The 16518-nt window shown below is 42.4% G+C and overlaps 1 protein-coding gene across 1 annotated transcript; it reads right to left on the bottom strand.

Moving 5' to 3' along the window:
* Positions 1 to 8667: 8667 nt before the first annotated feature.
* On the bottom strand, positions 8668 to 13827 carry LOC118404416 (E3 ubiquitin-protein ligase TRIM71-like). Its single transcript, XM_035803487.1, has 3 exons — positions 13691 to 13827; positions 12070 to 13151; positions 8668 to 10757 (listed from the first exon to the last, which is right to left on the bottom strand). The coding sequence occupies exons 2-3, from the start codon at positions 13109 to 13111 to the stop codon at positions 8998 to 9000; spliced, it is 2802 nt and encodes a 933-aa protein (XP_035659380.1). The 5' UTR covers positions 13112 to 13151; positions 13691 to 13827; the 3' UTR covers positions 8668 to 8997.
* Between the last annotated feature and the right edge of the window lie 2691 nt (positions 13828 to 16518).

The following is a 16518-nucleotide window of genomic DNA, read 5'->3' on the forward strand; positions in this document are numbered from 1 at the left end:
CCGGCAGAGCTCGAGTCTGTAAGTTAAAAATAAAAAAAAATCGACCCTTATTAACATAAAATCTACGATAATTATCAATGGGAGACCACCCTTACATCCTGTTTCTAACATCCTGTCTGGATTTTGTGTTGACAGAAACTCTGATCGGGATCTCGAACGGTAGAATCGGCGATTCTGCAATGCTTTGCAATGTCTTCACTTGTATGATCTGTATTCTGGCATGATGTATAAATCGAAGCACCAGGTGTTTGCTCATATATAGTGTCCTAGATTTCTTTTCGTATTTTTTGTTGTTGTGGATTCTGATCTGTGGTAATGTGGCAATTCAATTTGCAACATTATCAAAAGGACAAGATGGCCATTAGCGTTGTTCGTCATTGGTAACAACATTCAGTCAAAAGAAGGTCGCGTAATGATAGACGATTATAAGCGTCTTATTATTGGTTCCAATGAGTGGGTAAAGCTATACACCTTTCTCACGCGGCGGCCATGATAGATTGAAGACGAGGTCAATGTGGCAAATTATTTCTAAAATCAGTTTCCATTTAGGTTTCCCCCATACCACACAAATTTTCACAATATAAGATCAAATAATAAATATTAGAACTAGTGTTATGCACCGAAAGATGTAGCAATTTAGAGTAGCGTAGAATGACCCCATAGTCCCTTAAGAGATGCAAAATAGAAACATAATAATGCAAATATTTGACGGACATGCAGCCAAATCTCTTATTGGTCAATTTCCTAATTGGTAGGCTATCATTGGTTGAATAGCTAATTATGATGGACATGCCCCATTGAACTCGTTTTCGATCTATCATGGCCGCCGCGTGAGAAAGGTGTATTAGGGCACAACCCGCCGTACGTGCAAATACGTGATGTCTACGTGCCAAAACGTGGGCAATATTTTTTTGGATCCGTAAGTGGTAAGTACCGCCTCAGTACGAACTCGTAGGGAATCCGACGGATTTTAGAGCACGCAGACACGCCGTAGAACTTTACGTGCATGGCAAATTTGTGTTCCATCGGGCTGCGGATTCGCGCGCCCCGTACTAAGGCCCCCTTTCCACTAGGACGGCGATCGCGCTGTGCTCTCACTGCGACCTACATATGATATGTGTAACCTTCACTTTCACACTGGGTATATCATACAAAACGTAAAAGTGTGATTGAGAAGACAACAAAACGCACAAAGTGTAACAAGATTCGTTTCTTTTCGATACAATTCGTTGAGCTATATGTCAAATCTTAGGTCGCAGAGAGAGCGCGGCGAGAGCGCCGTCCTAGTGGAAAGGGGGTATTACCAGTTCGGGCGACGCGCCTGCCCTGTACAGCCTTAACGTTTTTAGAAATACGTATCGGACGTGGCTTCCCCAAAAACGTACGGACAAATTGCACGTACGGCGGGTTGTGCCCTTTACATTGATGAAACCGAATTAGCAGGAATCAAGCAGAACCAGCCAGAATGATAAGCCACTTAGGCATCAAAAGATGATACAACATCGACAGAAAATATACCCTGCTACTAAAACAACAGGAGAGTTACTGCCCTACGTACCACTTTTAAGCATCAAAAAATGATACAAAATCAACAGTAAGTACACCCTCTTACTGAAACAGCAGGAATTTTCTGCGCTGGCCATATGCCACTTAAGCATCAAAAGATGATCCAAAATCAACAGTAAATAAATTCTGCTGCTGAAACGCGCTGTCCTATGCGTCACTTAGGGATCAAAAGATGATACAATATGTTTGCTTTCTGTTATTTCAAAGTTATAATTTGTATTATTAGTATATTTCTGTTGCTATTATTTTTGTATTATTTTAATATGGACTCCAGGAAGACTTAGTGGGTTGTCACTAATGGAGATCTTAATCAACCAAACCAAACCAAAATACAACAACAGTAAGTATAACGCTAGTTCACCTTTATCTATTTTACTTCTGTCATCTTTACCCAGGGTTGTCCAACTCAGTGCTATTGCACTGCTTTGCAGTGGAGCCCTTTATTCGCGAGGTAACCTATATACGTTGTTTAAACAAAACCAAGGAGGTTAACCTCCTTGAACAAAACGTATTTAACCATGTCAAGTTGACAGACGATGGTATGAAATAACATCATTTGAAATTAAATATATTGTTATTTAAAACCACCATCCGTCGACTTGCTATCCTTAAACACCCTGTTCTTAAAGACAACGGATATAGGATACGGTGCGGTTAAAGGTGAACAAGCATTACCATCCTACTGAAACAGCGCGGAGTCTTGCTACCCTATGTACCACTAGGCACTATCATATGAATTTTTGTTTCTGTTTACGTTTATGAAGGTTGTCTGACCATAGTAACTATCCTAACAAGATTTACATTTGTGTAACCTTTGCATATGATCCTAACGATTTAGTGGTTAAACCAGTTTTTCTAGTTAGCTGTACTGGTATTGAATTGTTCTGACTAGTTCATTCCTTTTATGCTGAAGAAAAGTGATGGATGTCACTCGAAACGTCCGGAAGTAAATATCCGTACGCGTTTTATCCAGTTGTAGAGATTGGATTGTATAAATTTTGAATTTTTTTTCTGTTTGTTTTATCTCTTGTATAATATGACTTCCCGTAGCTGCTTGTTTTTTTTAAGCTAGATTTTACATACTCATGTATGAAGTATGTCTAGATGCGCAATTCAGCATCTTCCGCTGTGCAGACGAGCTGCAATATATTTTAGTTTTCACCGACTGATTTAAATAAACCAATCTTACGTTAGTTCACCTTTATCCGTGGGGTAACCTATATCCGTAATTCTGAGAAAAAAAATAAATCGACGGACCATGGTTTCAAATTGCAGTATTTTCATTATGTAGAAAATATTAAGATATTACAGTTTACATGTAAAACCAACGTCCATCAACCTGATAGACTTAAATACCCTGTTTAAAAAAAACAACGGATAAAGGTTACCACGCAGATAAAGGTGAACTAGCGTTATATACAAGTGTCAAAACGAACGAACTTACCGAAGCACAAAGATGCAACTTTCGGGAAGATCACTGGAGCTCCCGGACCGGCGGTGTTCCATGGCGATCCTGGCGCTCCCGTGCCGGTGGTGTGCAGATGTGCGGTGGCGATGCACGACACCCCGAGGTGCCGTGGGCCGGCAATTCACAACTGTGAAAAACAAAAACAAATAAAGAATGAAGACATTTAAAATTGCACATGTTCCCATGGCGATCCTATCGCCCCCGGACCGGCGGTGGACCCTGGCGGTGGCGATGTTCGACACCCCGAGGTGCCGTGGGCCGGCAATTCACAACTGTGAAAAAAAAAAAACAAATAAAGAATGAAGACATTTAAAATTGCACATGTTCCCATCGCGATCCTGCCGCCCCCGTGCCGGTGGTGTGCAGATGTGCGGTGGCGATGCACGACTCCCCGAGGTACCGTGGGCCGGCAATTCACAACTGTGAAAAAAAAACAAATAAAGAATGAAGACACTTAAAATTGCACATGTTCCCATCGCGATCATGGAGCTCCCGGACCGGTGGTGTGCAGATGTACGGTGGCGATGCACGACACCCCGAGGTACCGTGGTCCGGCAATTCACAACTGTGAAAAAAACAAACAAATAAAGAATGAAGACATTTAAAATTGCACATGTTCCCATCGCGATCCTGGCGCTCCCGTGCCGGTGGTGGCCAGTTGTACGGTGGCGATGCACGACACACCGAGGTACCATGGGCCGGCAATTCACAACTGTGAAAAAAAAATAAATAAATAAAGAATGAAGACATTTAAAATTACACAAGTTCCCATCGCGATCCTGGCGCTCCCGTGCCGGTGGTGTGCAGATGTGCGGTGGCGATGTGCGACACCCCGAGGTGCCGTGGGCCGGCAATTCACGACTGTACAATAAGAAAAGAATTGAGGACAAGGCTGAGTGGAGAAGAAGAATCCATTGTTACCCGTGATGGCATCACTGACGTCCACGTAGAGTTTATAATTCTATCTTCTAAGTCAAAGTGAGAATATATAATTCCATGGGTTTAGCTATAGTCGGTTTATCAAAGCACACAAGGAATAGATTGCTAGTATACTTATATTGTTTCAGTCACTCACTCAATGATACACAACGCACCCAAGACACTAATTGAAAATACTAGTTTGATATTTTACAGATTTGCTTTAATCTCTAGTGTATAGTGTATGATGGTTGATATCATTGATGCGATAGTTGTTTTTAAAACCTAGGACTACATGTACCTTAAAAAGATCGAAATAAAAATTGAGAAATGCCTTTCTTATTGTCCTTTTGTCGTATAGGCGCTTGTGCCAAGGACATTCATTTCATTACGCGTGGCAAATCGTAGTCGAACGTATCAATTTGCGTGTAATTGAGAAGTGGATGAAGCCCGGAAGTCAATAAAAAGCTGATTAAATGCCCACTTTTTAGAAAACTATTTTCTTGAATTTAATTAGCATTTGCCTAACTGTGTTACACCGCCTTTGAATTATTTGCAAATTGATACGTTCGGCTACAATTTGCTGCGCAATGGAATGAATTAGCACCCGGCCAACACTCTCTTCCGCGGCAACACTGCCTTCCCCACCAAACTTAGCCTCTACCATACTCCCAAGGTCGCTGGGAAAATAGTAGAAATTGGGCAAATAGTGCCTGGTCGCAAACTGTATTCCGCGGCCAACTAACTCCTCTGGTGTGTTTTCTGTCTATTTGCCCATTATCTACAATTTTCTAGCGGCCTGTGGAGCCTGGTAGAGGCTGCAGCAAACTCCCTTCATCGACAAAAGCCCTTTCCCAGCACAAAAGAACATAGCCAAGGCTGAAAATCGCGAACCAACGCCCCCACCCCCCCTAACAAAACAGCCTCGTTCGAAGACTGCAACGTCTTATTTTACGTCAAATGGCCAAGACAGCAAAATAAAGGCTTTTCTAAATTTCTATTTTGACCTTTTCATTATTGATAATGATTACGTATTCAATAAGAATGACTTGACTTGGATAGTCAAAAATTTGGTTCAGCTTTGATAAACTATGACAATGGACCTATTTTATAAGTGAAATAAGCGTTGATGTTGCTATATAGTATTTAGCCAACATTTATTTTTTAAAAGTCCGAAAGACAGACTAAAAAATTCATACTTAAAATTGCTACGGCCAAAAGATAGCAATGCTCACGTTTGAACACAAAGGCGATGAAGTTTTTCTGTCAAACTCCACTGGTGGCCATTCACTCATGCAAAACTGTACAATAAAGGTCTTCATTCATTCACTATTATCGATAAAATTTTGTTGTTCTGTATGTAGCCCTGTATGTAGTACTATTGTCTGTATAGCTCATATTAGTTGTTGTTGGTTGCCATACATTGTACCTTGTGCGATCGTTGAGCAATAAAATTCATTCATTCATATCAAAATGGTTGCAAAAAGAAGCACTGAGCGGAGCAAAGTGGACATGATACGAGGTCGACAAACAATGCGGACTGAAATTTGGACTGAAAGACATAACCCCCAAGTAGATCTATATCGGACTCAAAAACCAAGCAAAGTGGGGGCATCGTCTCTGGATAGTTTTCAAGAACGCTTGCAAATAGATGTGCAAAAGCTAAGTGTGACGGGTCGTTCAGTGTAATATAACCAGCTGCTGCCGCGCCGCGTACCTGTGAAGCTGGTGTGTTATACCGGCTATATAGATACAGATACAGAAGCTGGTGTGTTACGCCGAAGGGCGGTTATACCGGCTATATAGATACAGATACAGAAGCTGGTGTGTTACACCGAAGGGTTGTTATACCGGCTATATAGATACAGATACAGAAGCTGGTATGTTACGCCGAAGGGCGGTTATACCGGCTATATAGATACAGATACAGAAGCTGGTGTGTTACGCCGAAGGGCGGTTATACCGACTATATAGATACAGATACAGAAGCTGGTGTGTTACGCCGAAGGGCGGTTATACTGGCTATATACAGATACAGAAAAACGGTATCAAATGGGCAAAAAAGCGACCACCTCGCCACCGATACTGTCTCTCTCTTCCAAAACATGCATACACAAACACCAGAGGAATAAGAAGGATATTAATTGCTGCTTCTTTACACCTCATACGACGTTGCGAACCGAATGAATGGATTGATTTATTTGCAAATCCATGCCCGTAGGCTATTGCAAGGGTACAGACAGTAAAAAGTGTCTATTCTATACAGCTATATATCTATATATCTATATACATGATACCGAATGAAAAATATAAGACTTACCAGCCAGTGTTAGCATTAAAGCCAGTAGAAACGCCAACACGATACCGGATGTCTTCGTCATTTCCTTAGAGTCTTCTTCAAATTTCAGACTAAAGTCAAGAGTCTTCACTGCATCCACCGCTCTTAATTCGTATCCTCTCTTCGTCGAGCTTATATGTCATTGATGCTGATTCCCGGAATAAAAAAGAAGCGCATGTACAAATTAGGAGTTAATGACAGTTTCCCGGAGTTGGAACCCCGGAGCTGGTTATTGTCTCATGTCGTCACCGTTTCCCGGCAACGCCACTCAGCTAAATTGGTCTCTTCCAACTGCAGGGTGTTCTGTAATTTCAATTGGACCCTTTTTATGCTTTTCTGTGTTATTAACCAGATTCGGTGCTATTGCCGATGTTCCCTTGTACATGTACTTCCGAATAGCTTTAATCTAAACATGGTAAAAGTCGTGGATCGTGCAACAAGGGCTCTATATGACTTTGTACACCCAACAAAACCTAGAACAAGTTGGGCATTTCTTGTGATTTCCTTGGTCACGTAAGCTAGTAGTTGTCATTAGCGTGGTTGTCATATGTTTGTCATTTTACATACCTGGTAAACAATCTCACTGCATAGCACACCGGGTTTGTACTAAACAATACATGCTGCATATCCGGGCAGATTTAATTGATTCGGTGTCATTGCCGATGTTCTCTTCTAAACAGCGTCTTTCTGAATATGGTATCGTATAAAATACAACGAAGAAGGACTGTGAATGACTTTGCAGATCCAAGAAAACCTAGAGCAAACTGTGCATTTATGTGGTTACTGTACGTGGTTTCCTTGGTTACGAAGTAATTTACATTAGCGTTTTTGCCATTTGTTTGTCTTATTGTATTGTATACGTATTGCATACCTGATAAAGCGCCTCATGGCCTAACACAGAAGGTTGTACTGAAAAGTATTGAGCTGTAGCCTGGGTATCATCCGGATAGTAGTTCGCTTCTACTATCCGGAAGAGTAGAGAAGCGACTGTATATTATATAGTGTATAATGAATCTCAGAGCTAGAAGCAACTGTATATAGTATATAGTATATAATGAACGCTAGAGCGAACTACCTTCCGGATGGTACCCAGGCTAAATTAGTTGCATATCCGGACATATTTATTTGATCCACTTGCATAGGGAAGGGCCCTATGATTTTTATGATTTTTCATCTAAGTGCTTCGGGGTGTGACTCTCCTCATACGCGGTACTTTGATTTAATACCCTATCCAAGAGACGTCCCTAGCCGTCTCTAACTCATTTCTACATGTGAGTAAAGTGCGGAAATCCGTGCCTTTCCCAAGGTCACAACTTTCCCAAGGTCAGAACATCAGGGACTGTCATCAATCCTTCCAGACATCAAAATAGCTAAAAATGACACATTCCAGTTGTTGAATTCTAAGAATTTCATCATGACGTTTGTACAATTTTCTAAGAACATCATCTACAGTTCTCCGTAATTCTCCGAAGAGCATTCTGGAATGCAGGCGTGAAATACAACACCAACCTAAGCATTTCCTAATAAGGTCACGTCCCCGTTTGAGAATGACAATTTTCCAGAAATCTGATGGTCGCATCAAGGTCACGATGTCAGAACTAATCTGGTGTTCTTTCTCATCGGTTCTTCTCGAGGAAGATTGAAGTGCCACTGTCACTGCAAGTACAGTTCTCCTTCTCGTGCAATAGCCAGTACCTACTCTCGATGCAGAGGTTTGACTCCGGCTGTTTTTGATGTGTTTGGGGCATTTTTGTTAGGCTTTCTATTTTGTAACGTTACCGTTTTCTTCATATGCACCGACCACCCTCTTCTGACTGACGAAAGCTCCGGCTGTTTTTGACGTGCTTTAGGCCTTTTGTTAGGCTTCTATTTTGTACTGCTTTCTTCATGTCCAGTGGCAGACGCAAGCATCAATGTCATTTGGATGAATCAGTTAACCCGGTGTTTCAGATTATTGAGGTTGGTGCAACCTTAGCACAAAGGAGTACAAGAAAGGGGTGCCAGCCGTATACTTTTATTTCTAAAGTTCACTCAGCAACAAAAACGTTGAAAAAAAGATAAACGACCCAAACACACAGATATTGGCATTCAAGTGTTTTAATTATTCCATAAAACGTTGAAGAGTTTATTAGAAAGGGGGCAGATATTCTCAAAATGTACTGATGGTCTTCCTCACAAATCTGAACAATTTCAACAAAACTATGAGCCAGAATAGTTTATTCATTGAGAAACACAGAATTTTCTTAATCATTGCAGAATAAGTTCTGTACAAGTCTGTGGGAAGGTGACAAAGATATTGTCTAAACAAGTCATCAGGAGGGACCAAAGTCCTGCTGAGAGAAACTGTGGCGTTTATTTGCTTTGACCTTTGAATCTTTGATCCTAGTGGATTATGACTGGCATCACCGATAACCATCCTGGGTTAACAGCAAACTTCCACTCATAACAAACAATCAGCTTCTTATCAACTGTAGGTTTGTCAGGTGAATATATATAGACCAATTTACATTGTAAACAGCAGCCATGTACATTATTGATTAGGGTTGATTTTTACTTAAGTGTTTCTACATTATCTAACTGTAATTTCAACGTACATGCAGGGAAAGTGTTTTCACTGCAAGTACTTTTTTTAAATACAGGACATGTATACATGTAGGAAACGATGCCAAGGTACACTCTGTTTATCTTATACAAAACTAACACAGCTTCAGTAGTTATGAAATATGGAGACTGTGTGGTTATTGTTAAAATCGTCATATCCATATTCTTGCCAAACAGTCACCACCAGCTGTCCCTGTGGTGCCATGGCAACAGCCCATGGGCATTTTATGTCAGTAACGATATGTTTGAGGAATTTTCCTGTCTTGTCAAACATCTCCACACGGCTGTTTCCATAGTCTGCCACAATGATGTTACCTGCCCTGTCTGTACAGATGCCATGGGGATCCAACAGCTGACCCTCACTACTTCCCTTACCTCCAAACTGGAACAGAAACCGCCCATTATTTTTGAACACATGGATACGGTGATTGCTACTGTCTGACACAAGAATATTTCTTTCTCCGTCCAGAGTGACTGACACAGGGTATATCAGCACTATTTCCTTCAGTAGTATGTTCCTCGATTTATCTCCTACAGTTCTCAAAAGGGTCCCATCTGGCTCGAACACCTGCACATTACTCCTGCTATCTTTGATTTGTGTGATGAGGATGTGGTTCCTCCTGGTGTCCACAGAAACTGCTTCGCACTCTTTCTGTAGACGAAATGCCCTCAGCTTTTTGCCCTGCTTGCTGTACTGCACAGCAGACTCCTCACGATGTGTGCACGTTCTTCCGACCACCCACAGGTTCCCCTCCCCGTCTACTGTGACGTCATTTGGGTAGTATTGTTCACTAAAAAACGGATCATACGTGTACTTATGACGAAAGGGAAATGGAGGAGGTGTTGAGAACTGGCGGACAAATGTTCCATGCATTGTGAAGACTTGAATTCTTCCGTAACTTCTCAAACTGCTATGTTTACACCGTTCAGTGTCTGCTACAAAGATCTCTCCCTCATCTGAAACTGTGACACCACGTGGTCCATCAAACTGTCCGTTTTCTGATCCCTCTCCACCAAATGTCACTCTTTGGTGGTGATGCTCCCCTTCCTTCTGGTTAAGAAGGCGATGACCCCTACCCCTTACTGCATCATCACTAGATACAGCTGGGATTGGTGCAGGTGCTGCTGGGATTAGTGCGAGTGATGGTGGGATTGGTGCAGATGGGACAGACTGGGCCATCACATGTCCCAATACTGGCACTGTGGTGTCTGTGGGCTGAAAGAAAGCAGGCTGGGTTTGTACAGGAGTTGGTGCTGCTTTTCCTCTGTATTTTCCTACCAACTCTGTCAAAGCAATTTCCTGACTGAGAAACTTGAACAATCCCTGCTGCAGTTCTTGTTCTGCTCGATCACAGGCGGCAGACAATTTATTGACATCTGGCAACACCCTATCTCTATTAGTCAGTATTTTCTCCAAATTCTCGCTGTAATTTTGCCAGGATTCCGACAAGAGTTGGTCTTTTCTCTCTGTGAGTTTCTGCACCATTTGGTCATAGGTCTGAATAATGCTGTCGTCTCTCTGCTGTTTCTGTTTATTCAGTGTTTTCTCTTTTTCCTCTAGACCTCTGATGAAACTGCCGTAGATTTCCACAATGTCCCTCCCCTCATTGATCAAGGCCTGGACTGTAGATCTCCTTTCCTGTGCAGCTTTTTTAATGCCTGTGTTGGGATGCCCATCGTGGCCGTCTTCACAACAATCACTACAAACTGGCATGTTACACTGTTTACAGTAGAGCTTGACTTCCTCTGAGGGGTGAAAGCTGCACCTGTTTCCAGACTGGGGTTGTTCACTTATTTCCCCTGACAGTGTAGCCTGGTTTTGCAGCCTCTCACACATATTTGCCGCCATGAGATTGTCCGGTAAACCTGTGACCCCCTGGGGTGGCAGTCTTACCTTCAAACGACAGATTGGGCACTGGAATGGCATTCGAACCTCTGCGTGGTCCCGTAGACAGTCCTGACAGAAGGTGTGCTGACAGGGCAGCACCTTGGGCCTGGTGAACAGCTCCAGGCAGATGCTGCAGGTCAGTTCTTCTCTAAAATGTACCCCCAGACTTGACGGGGCAGCCGCCATGATTATGCTTCTTGCTCATGTGACTGCCGCATCTGAAGCCAAAGTCCAGATCAGGGACTAAACCAAACATGAAGCAAATAATGACCCCCATTGGGTGTTTTAACAACTATGGTTAATTGGCTCCAGATCAACTATCAAACTCATCAGACGAAAATAGTCTTGTAAGTTTGTAATAAAAGTATCATTTAAAGCATTGTTTGATTCGGCCAATGGGAAATAGACAATTTTAAACCTTATTTCACACTTGATATTGATACGCCATGTAAGTGTGCACATTAAAAGTTTGGGAAACCCCACATTAAAAAGTTCTCAAAACTTGTACTTCCTTGCCAATGTTTGACGTAGAATAACATAACCCACCATTAATGATTAGCAAACAGGGTTCTAATGAAGTCCTTGTTTGTGCGCAATGGAGCCGTAAACATTAATATGTGCTATTGGAAAACAGAGGTAAACAAAATCTCTTAGCCCAGTATTGTAAAATCTTAGTCTGTCTCTTTGCATTATTTTTGTTATCTGAGAGAAAAATAGAGAACTGAATGCAGTTGAACACTACAAATCAGTATTTGGTTAAAACTTTGTAGCAAACGATGTATGTTTCGTATTTACTCTTTATAACATTTGACATTTTTGCTTTTATATCATAAATACACATTGCAGTTCACATTGATAGAGGAACATTGCTTTATGCTTACCTGATGAACATATATGCTGACACCTGTTGATCCCCCTGCTGTTGCTCAACAATGGGACAGTCCCCTGAACTTTGCTCTCCAGCAATAATTCATCTTCAACCATTCGAAACTTACGACCTTCGATGTATCAGTACCTGTATTGTTTGAATTTTCACAAACGTAAGGTTTATCACTTCATCATGGTATATTATCTTACACTCGCTTTACAACTCCGTGAATAACTTCATCAGGTTGGCAATTATTCATATAGTAAGGTTCTTTTAGCACAACCAGAAAATAACTTACTTCCGACGTTTCGGTGTCTGTCAGACACCATCATCAGGGTGGAATGACGGGAACTACTTCTTGCTGCTACTTATAGCCGATGTAGGTGGCGTTGCAGCAGCAAGAATGCCATCCCAGACGTGGCTCAGCTTGTATCCCCCCTCGTCTCTGTTCATGACTGGCACTGATTTTCTGATCCAAACTGCTTCTTTAATCCATCGAGTTCTTCTGTTTTCCTCTCTGTCAATGACTCTTGCCCCCTCCCAGTCTATTACGCAATTGTTTCTATGAATATGGTCTGTGACTGCCGATTTGTTCTCTGTTTGTTCTGCTGCCTTCTTCTGAGATCTTGTGTATGCACTGCCTTTGCTGTTTTTTGCCTCCTTTTTGTGTTCTTCAAGTCTGGTGTTGAAAGTCCTGCCCGTCTCTCCAATGTACACCTTGTCACAACTTTTGCACGGAATCTTGTAGACACAGTCTGTTTTAGAGGAGTCTTCCAGTCTGTCCTTGGGATGCACCAACAAGTTTCTGAGCGTGGTCTTGGGCTTCACTGCCGTGGCAATGGCATGTTTTCTGAAGATCCTTTCAAGTGTCTCTGTAATGCCTTTGACATAAGGTATGATGATCATGCCCTTAGACTTCTGTTCTTCTTTCTTCTTTTCTTTCTTGGGTTTGGGTTTGTTGGACTGATGTTGCACTCTTTTGAAAGTCCAGTCTGGGTAACCACAGAGTGACAGGGCTTGTTTGATGTGTTTGACCTCTTGTTGTCTGTCTGTTTCCTCTGTGACCACTGTTTTGCTCCTGTCCATCAGCGTTCTGATTACTCCTAGTTTCTGGTGGAGCGGATGATGGGAATTGAAATCTAGATACTGGTCTGTGTGGGTCTTTTTTCTGTAGACCAAAAGTTTCACCGTGCCGTCTTCTCTCCTCACTAGTAAGGTGTCCAGAAAGGGTAGAGTGCCCTGATCTTCTTCCTCATGGGTGAACTTGATACTACCCGTGGGGTCTATGGAGTTTAAGTGGTCGGTAATTTCATGTTGTGTCCCCTGTCTTATAATTTCCATGATGTCATCCACATATCTCTTCCAAAGTTTCGGCCTACAGTTCACCGGAGCTGTGGCCATGGCCTGCTGTTCTAGCCATTCCATGAAGAGGTTAGCTAGAACCGGGGAGACGGGGCTTCCCATCGCTGTGCCGAACCGTTGTTGGTAAATGTTGCCTCTAAAACTGAAATAAGTGGTGGTGACTATGAACGTTAACAACTCCATAATGTCCTCCACTTGGAGCTTGGTTCTGTTCTTGAGGTCAGTATCAGCAAGTAGTCTATCCTTGGTGATGTTGAGAGTCTCTGGCACTGGAGTGTTAGTGAAAAGTGACACTACGTCATGAGATACAAACATCTCATCCTCTTCTACTATGATACTAGCCATTTCTTCGGCGAGGTGTTTGGAGTTTTTGATATGGTGCTCAGTTTTCCCAACCAAAGGGGCCACAAGGTCAGCTAGCGCTCGTGACGTATTGTAACCGATCGACCCGGTGTAATCTACAATCGGTCTAAGCGGGTTGTCGGGTTTGTGTATCTTAGGAGTAGCGTACATTCTAGGAGTATTCTCTGCCGTTGGATATAAGTATTTATACTGCTCTTCCGAAATTTTCCCCCCATCTTTCAGCCTCTTTAGAATGGCTAGCAGCTTACGTTTATATTTCTGTGTTGGATCTTTTTCGAGCTTCTGGTAGGTCTTTTCGTCGGATAACATACGGTTTACCTTTGATTCGTAGTCTTCTGTGTCCATAATCACTGTCGCTTTTCCTTTGTCCGCTGGCAGTATCATAACATCCTTGTCCTTCTTCAGCTGTTGTATGGCCTTTCTTTCTTCTTTGCTGATGTTGGAAACCGGGAGTTTTGCCTTCGTCAGGACTCCTGCAACCTGCGCTCTGAGCTGTTGTGCCTCGGGCGGCGGCAAGCACAAACATGCATTTTCTGTGGCGACGATGAAATCTTCCACCGGCATTTTGTCTGGCGTCACCGCGTAGTTGAGACCTTTCTTCAAGATACCGGTCTGGTGGCTGTTTAGTACCTTCTTCGAAATGTCAGTGCCAGTCATGAACAGAGACGAGGGGGGATACAAGCTGAGCCACGTCTGGGATGGCATTCTTGCTGCTGCAACGCCACCTACATCGGCTATAAGTAGCAGCAAGAAGTAGTTCCCGTCATTCCACCCTGATGATGGTGTCTGACAGACACCGAAACGTCGGAAGTAAGTTATTTTCTGGTTGTGCTAAAAGAACCTTACTATATATCGCTTTACAACTATTTGTGATGTGTACCTTTTGGCTGGTGGAAATGCAGTTTTAGTCATTGGCAAAGTCACAGCGCAATCGAATAAATATCCTAAGAAATACTTAGTACATTCATTTTATCAAAAAGCAATTTAACCATCACTTTATCAGTCACTTGTAAAACCTTGTAATAATAAAGTTTATTGCAAATTCTTGCCCGTGGGCTAATTGCAGGTAACATGAGAGATTCAGAAAAAAAGTTAAAAACAATATCAAAGGTGTCTACTCTAAACTAGTAGAAGCTAACTCTAGGTCCTGGGTTATTGGGTTCGACTCCTTTTTCGAAGACAGTGGAAAACGAAAGATCCCACCTGTAATTGATATGAAATCAAGAAGTGCTCTGTGTTCCCTCTGCCATATATTTCAATTCTTTACATGTAACAATCCTACCCTCAAAATCATTGTTCCAGGTTGTGAAAAAATTATCATTTTCGAATTTTATTTTATTTATTTGACACTATCAACGCGGCGTCCCCGGTGCCAGACGGTTTCCCACCATCCATCACAGACACACAGACGCAAAGATAGGCGCACCCGAATTATAACGTCAACCTTCTTGGCAAATATGATTAATATCATTCTTAACATACAGCACTCTGCTTCTAAGTACAGTACATGTAACGCTAGCTGCGCTCAGACCACAATGGTCAATGGGGTGTAAAGTTCAAACTAGGGCTAAAGTTCAAGCAAGCCAAAGTTCATGTTAACAGCGAAAGCTGTGCGTGCAGTACCCCTAACAGGCAGAGCAATCCACATAGAGAAGTAACATGGTAAGTGGAGGCTAGACAAACTTTTCTTTCAACAAAGACACCTAGCTGTGAAGTATGTTCATAATTGACACTTATTAACTTTCAATGTCTGAAGATATTCGAGGTCAGTGGGGCGTGGTACGTTAAAGTTAAACTGCGTGCATTTTAACTTCCGCCATTGAAAATTCTCCACTAGTATACCGTGTGTGTGTGCGTGTGTGTGCGCGCGCGCGCGTGTGTGTGTGTGTGAGTGTGTGTGTGTGTGTGCGTGCGTGTGTGGGAGGAGGTGTGTGTGTGTGTGTGTGTGCGCGTGTGTGCGAGTGTGTGTGTGTGAGTGTGTATGTAACGTTAGTATGTGTGCGTATGTTTTCAACCTCCTTGGATGAATCCTAATCTTTTTGAAACGGCCCGTTTTAGGACGACGCCAAGTTGCCTACTTTGACAGAGGCGAAGCACTCCGACTACGATGCTGTGATGGAGATAGCATTGACAAATACCTTCCGTGACGGGTTCGACTACCTTCCGGCCAGGTTCCACCAGTATGTGGATGACCCGGACGTTTTCATGATTCTAGTAGAGAGAGGGGGCATCCTGGTAAGTACATTGATTGACTTAATCTTGTCATTGGGTTGTTCAGACAGAGGCTGAATTGTGAGGAGCTTACAATAGGCAGGGTTTGATAACAAGGGCCTGGAGCGGCGGCCATTCGGCGCTGTCTTAAGTGACCTCAATGCTGTCTTAAGTGACCTCAATGCTGTCTTAAGTGACCTCAATGCTGTCTTAAGTGACCTCAATGCTGTCTAAGTGACCTCAATGCTGTCTTAGGTGACCTCAATGCTGTCTTAGGTGACCTCAATGCTGTCATAAGTGACCTCAATGCTGTCATAAGTGACCTCAATGCTGTCTTAGGTGACCTCAATGCTGTCTTAGGTGACCTCAATGCTGTCTTAAGTGACCTCAATGCTGTCTTAGGTGACCTCAATGCTGTCTTAGGTGACCTCAATGCTGTCATAAGTGACCTCAATGCTGTCATAAGTGACCTCAATGCTGTCATAAGTGACCTCAATGCTGTCTTAGGTGACCTTAATACTACAAAGAGCAAAGTACAAATTTCCCCTGCAAAAAACATAAGCAGCCACTAAATAGAGGCTTTTTCTTCCAAAGACCTACACACACAAATATCCAAACAATCCATCCAGGCGTTCTCTAGTTATTTTTCAGACATACAGACAGAAGCCATTACAAAACCCCCATTTCATGGAGGTAACAACAAAATGTTATATTATATGCTGAATTTAAGTTGAAGCATATTTGTAGACATTTGCACATTATCTGTTCTAGTAGTAGTAGTAGTAGTAGTAGTAGTAGTAGTAGTAGTTGTTGTAGTAGTAATAGTAGTTGTAGTAGTAGTAGTTGTAGTAGTAATGGTAGTAGTAGTTGTAGTAGTAGTAGTAGTAGTAGTAGTACATGTAGTTCTAGTACTGTAGAAAAGCACTAGACAAAGA

This window comes from Branchiostoma floridae, chromosome 17, assembly GCF_000003815.2.
Source record: "Branchiostoma floridae strain S238N-H82 chromosome 17, Bfl_VNyyK, whole genome shotgun sequence".
In the NCBI taxonomy this organism is placed as follows: domain Eukaryota; kingdom Metazoa; phylum Chordata; class Leptocardii; order Amphioxiformes; family Branchiostomatidae; genus Branchiostoma; species Branchiostoma floridae.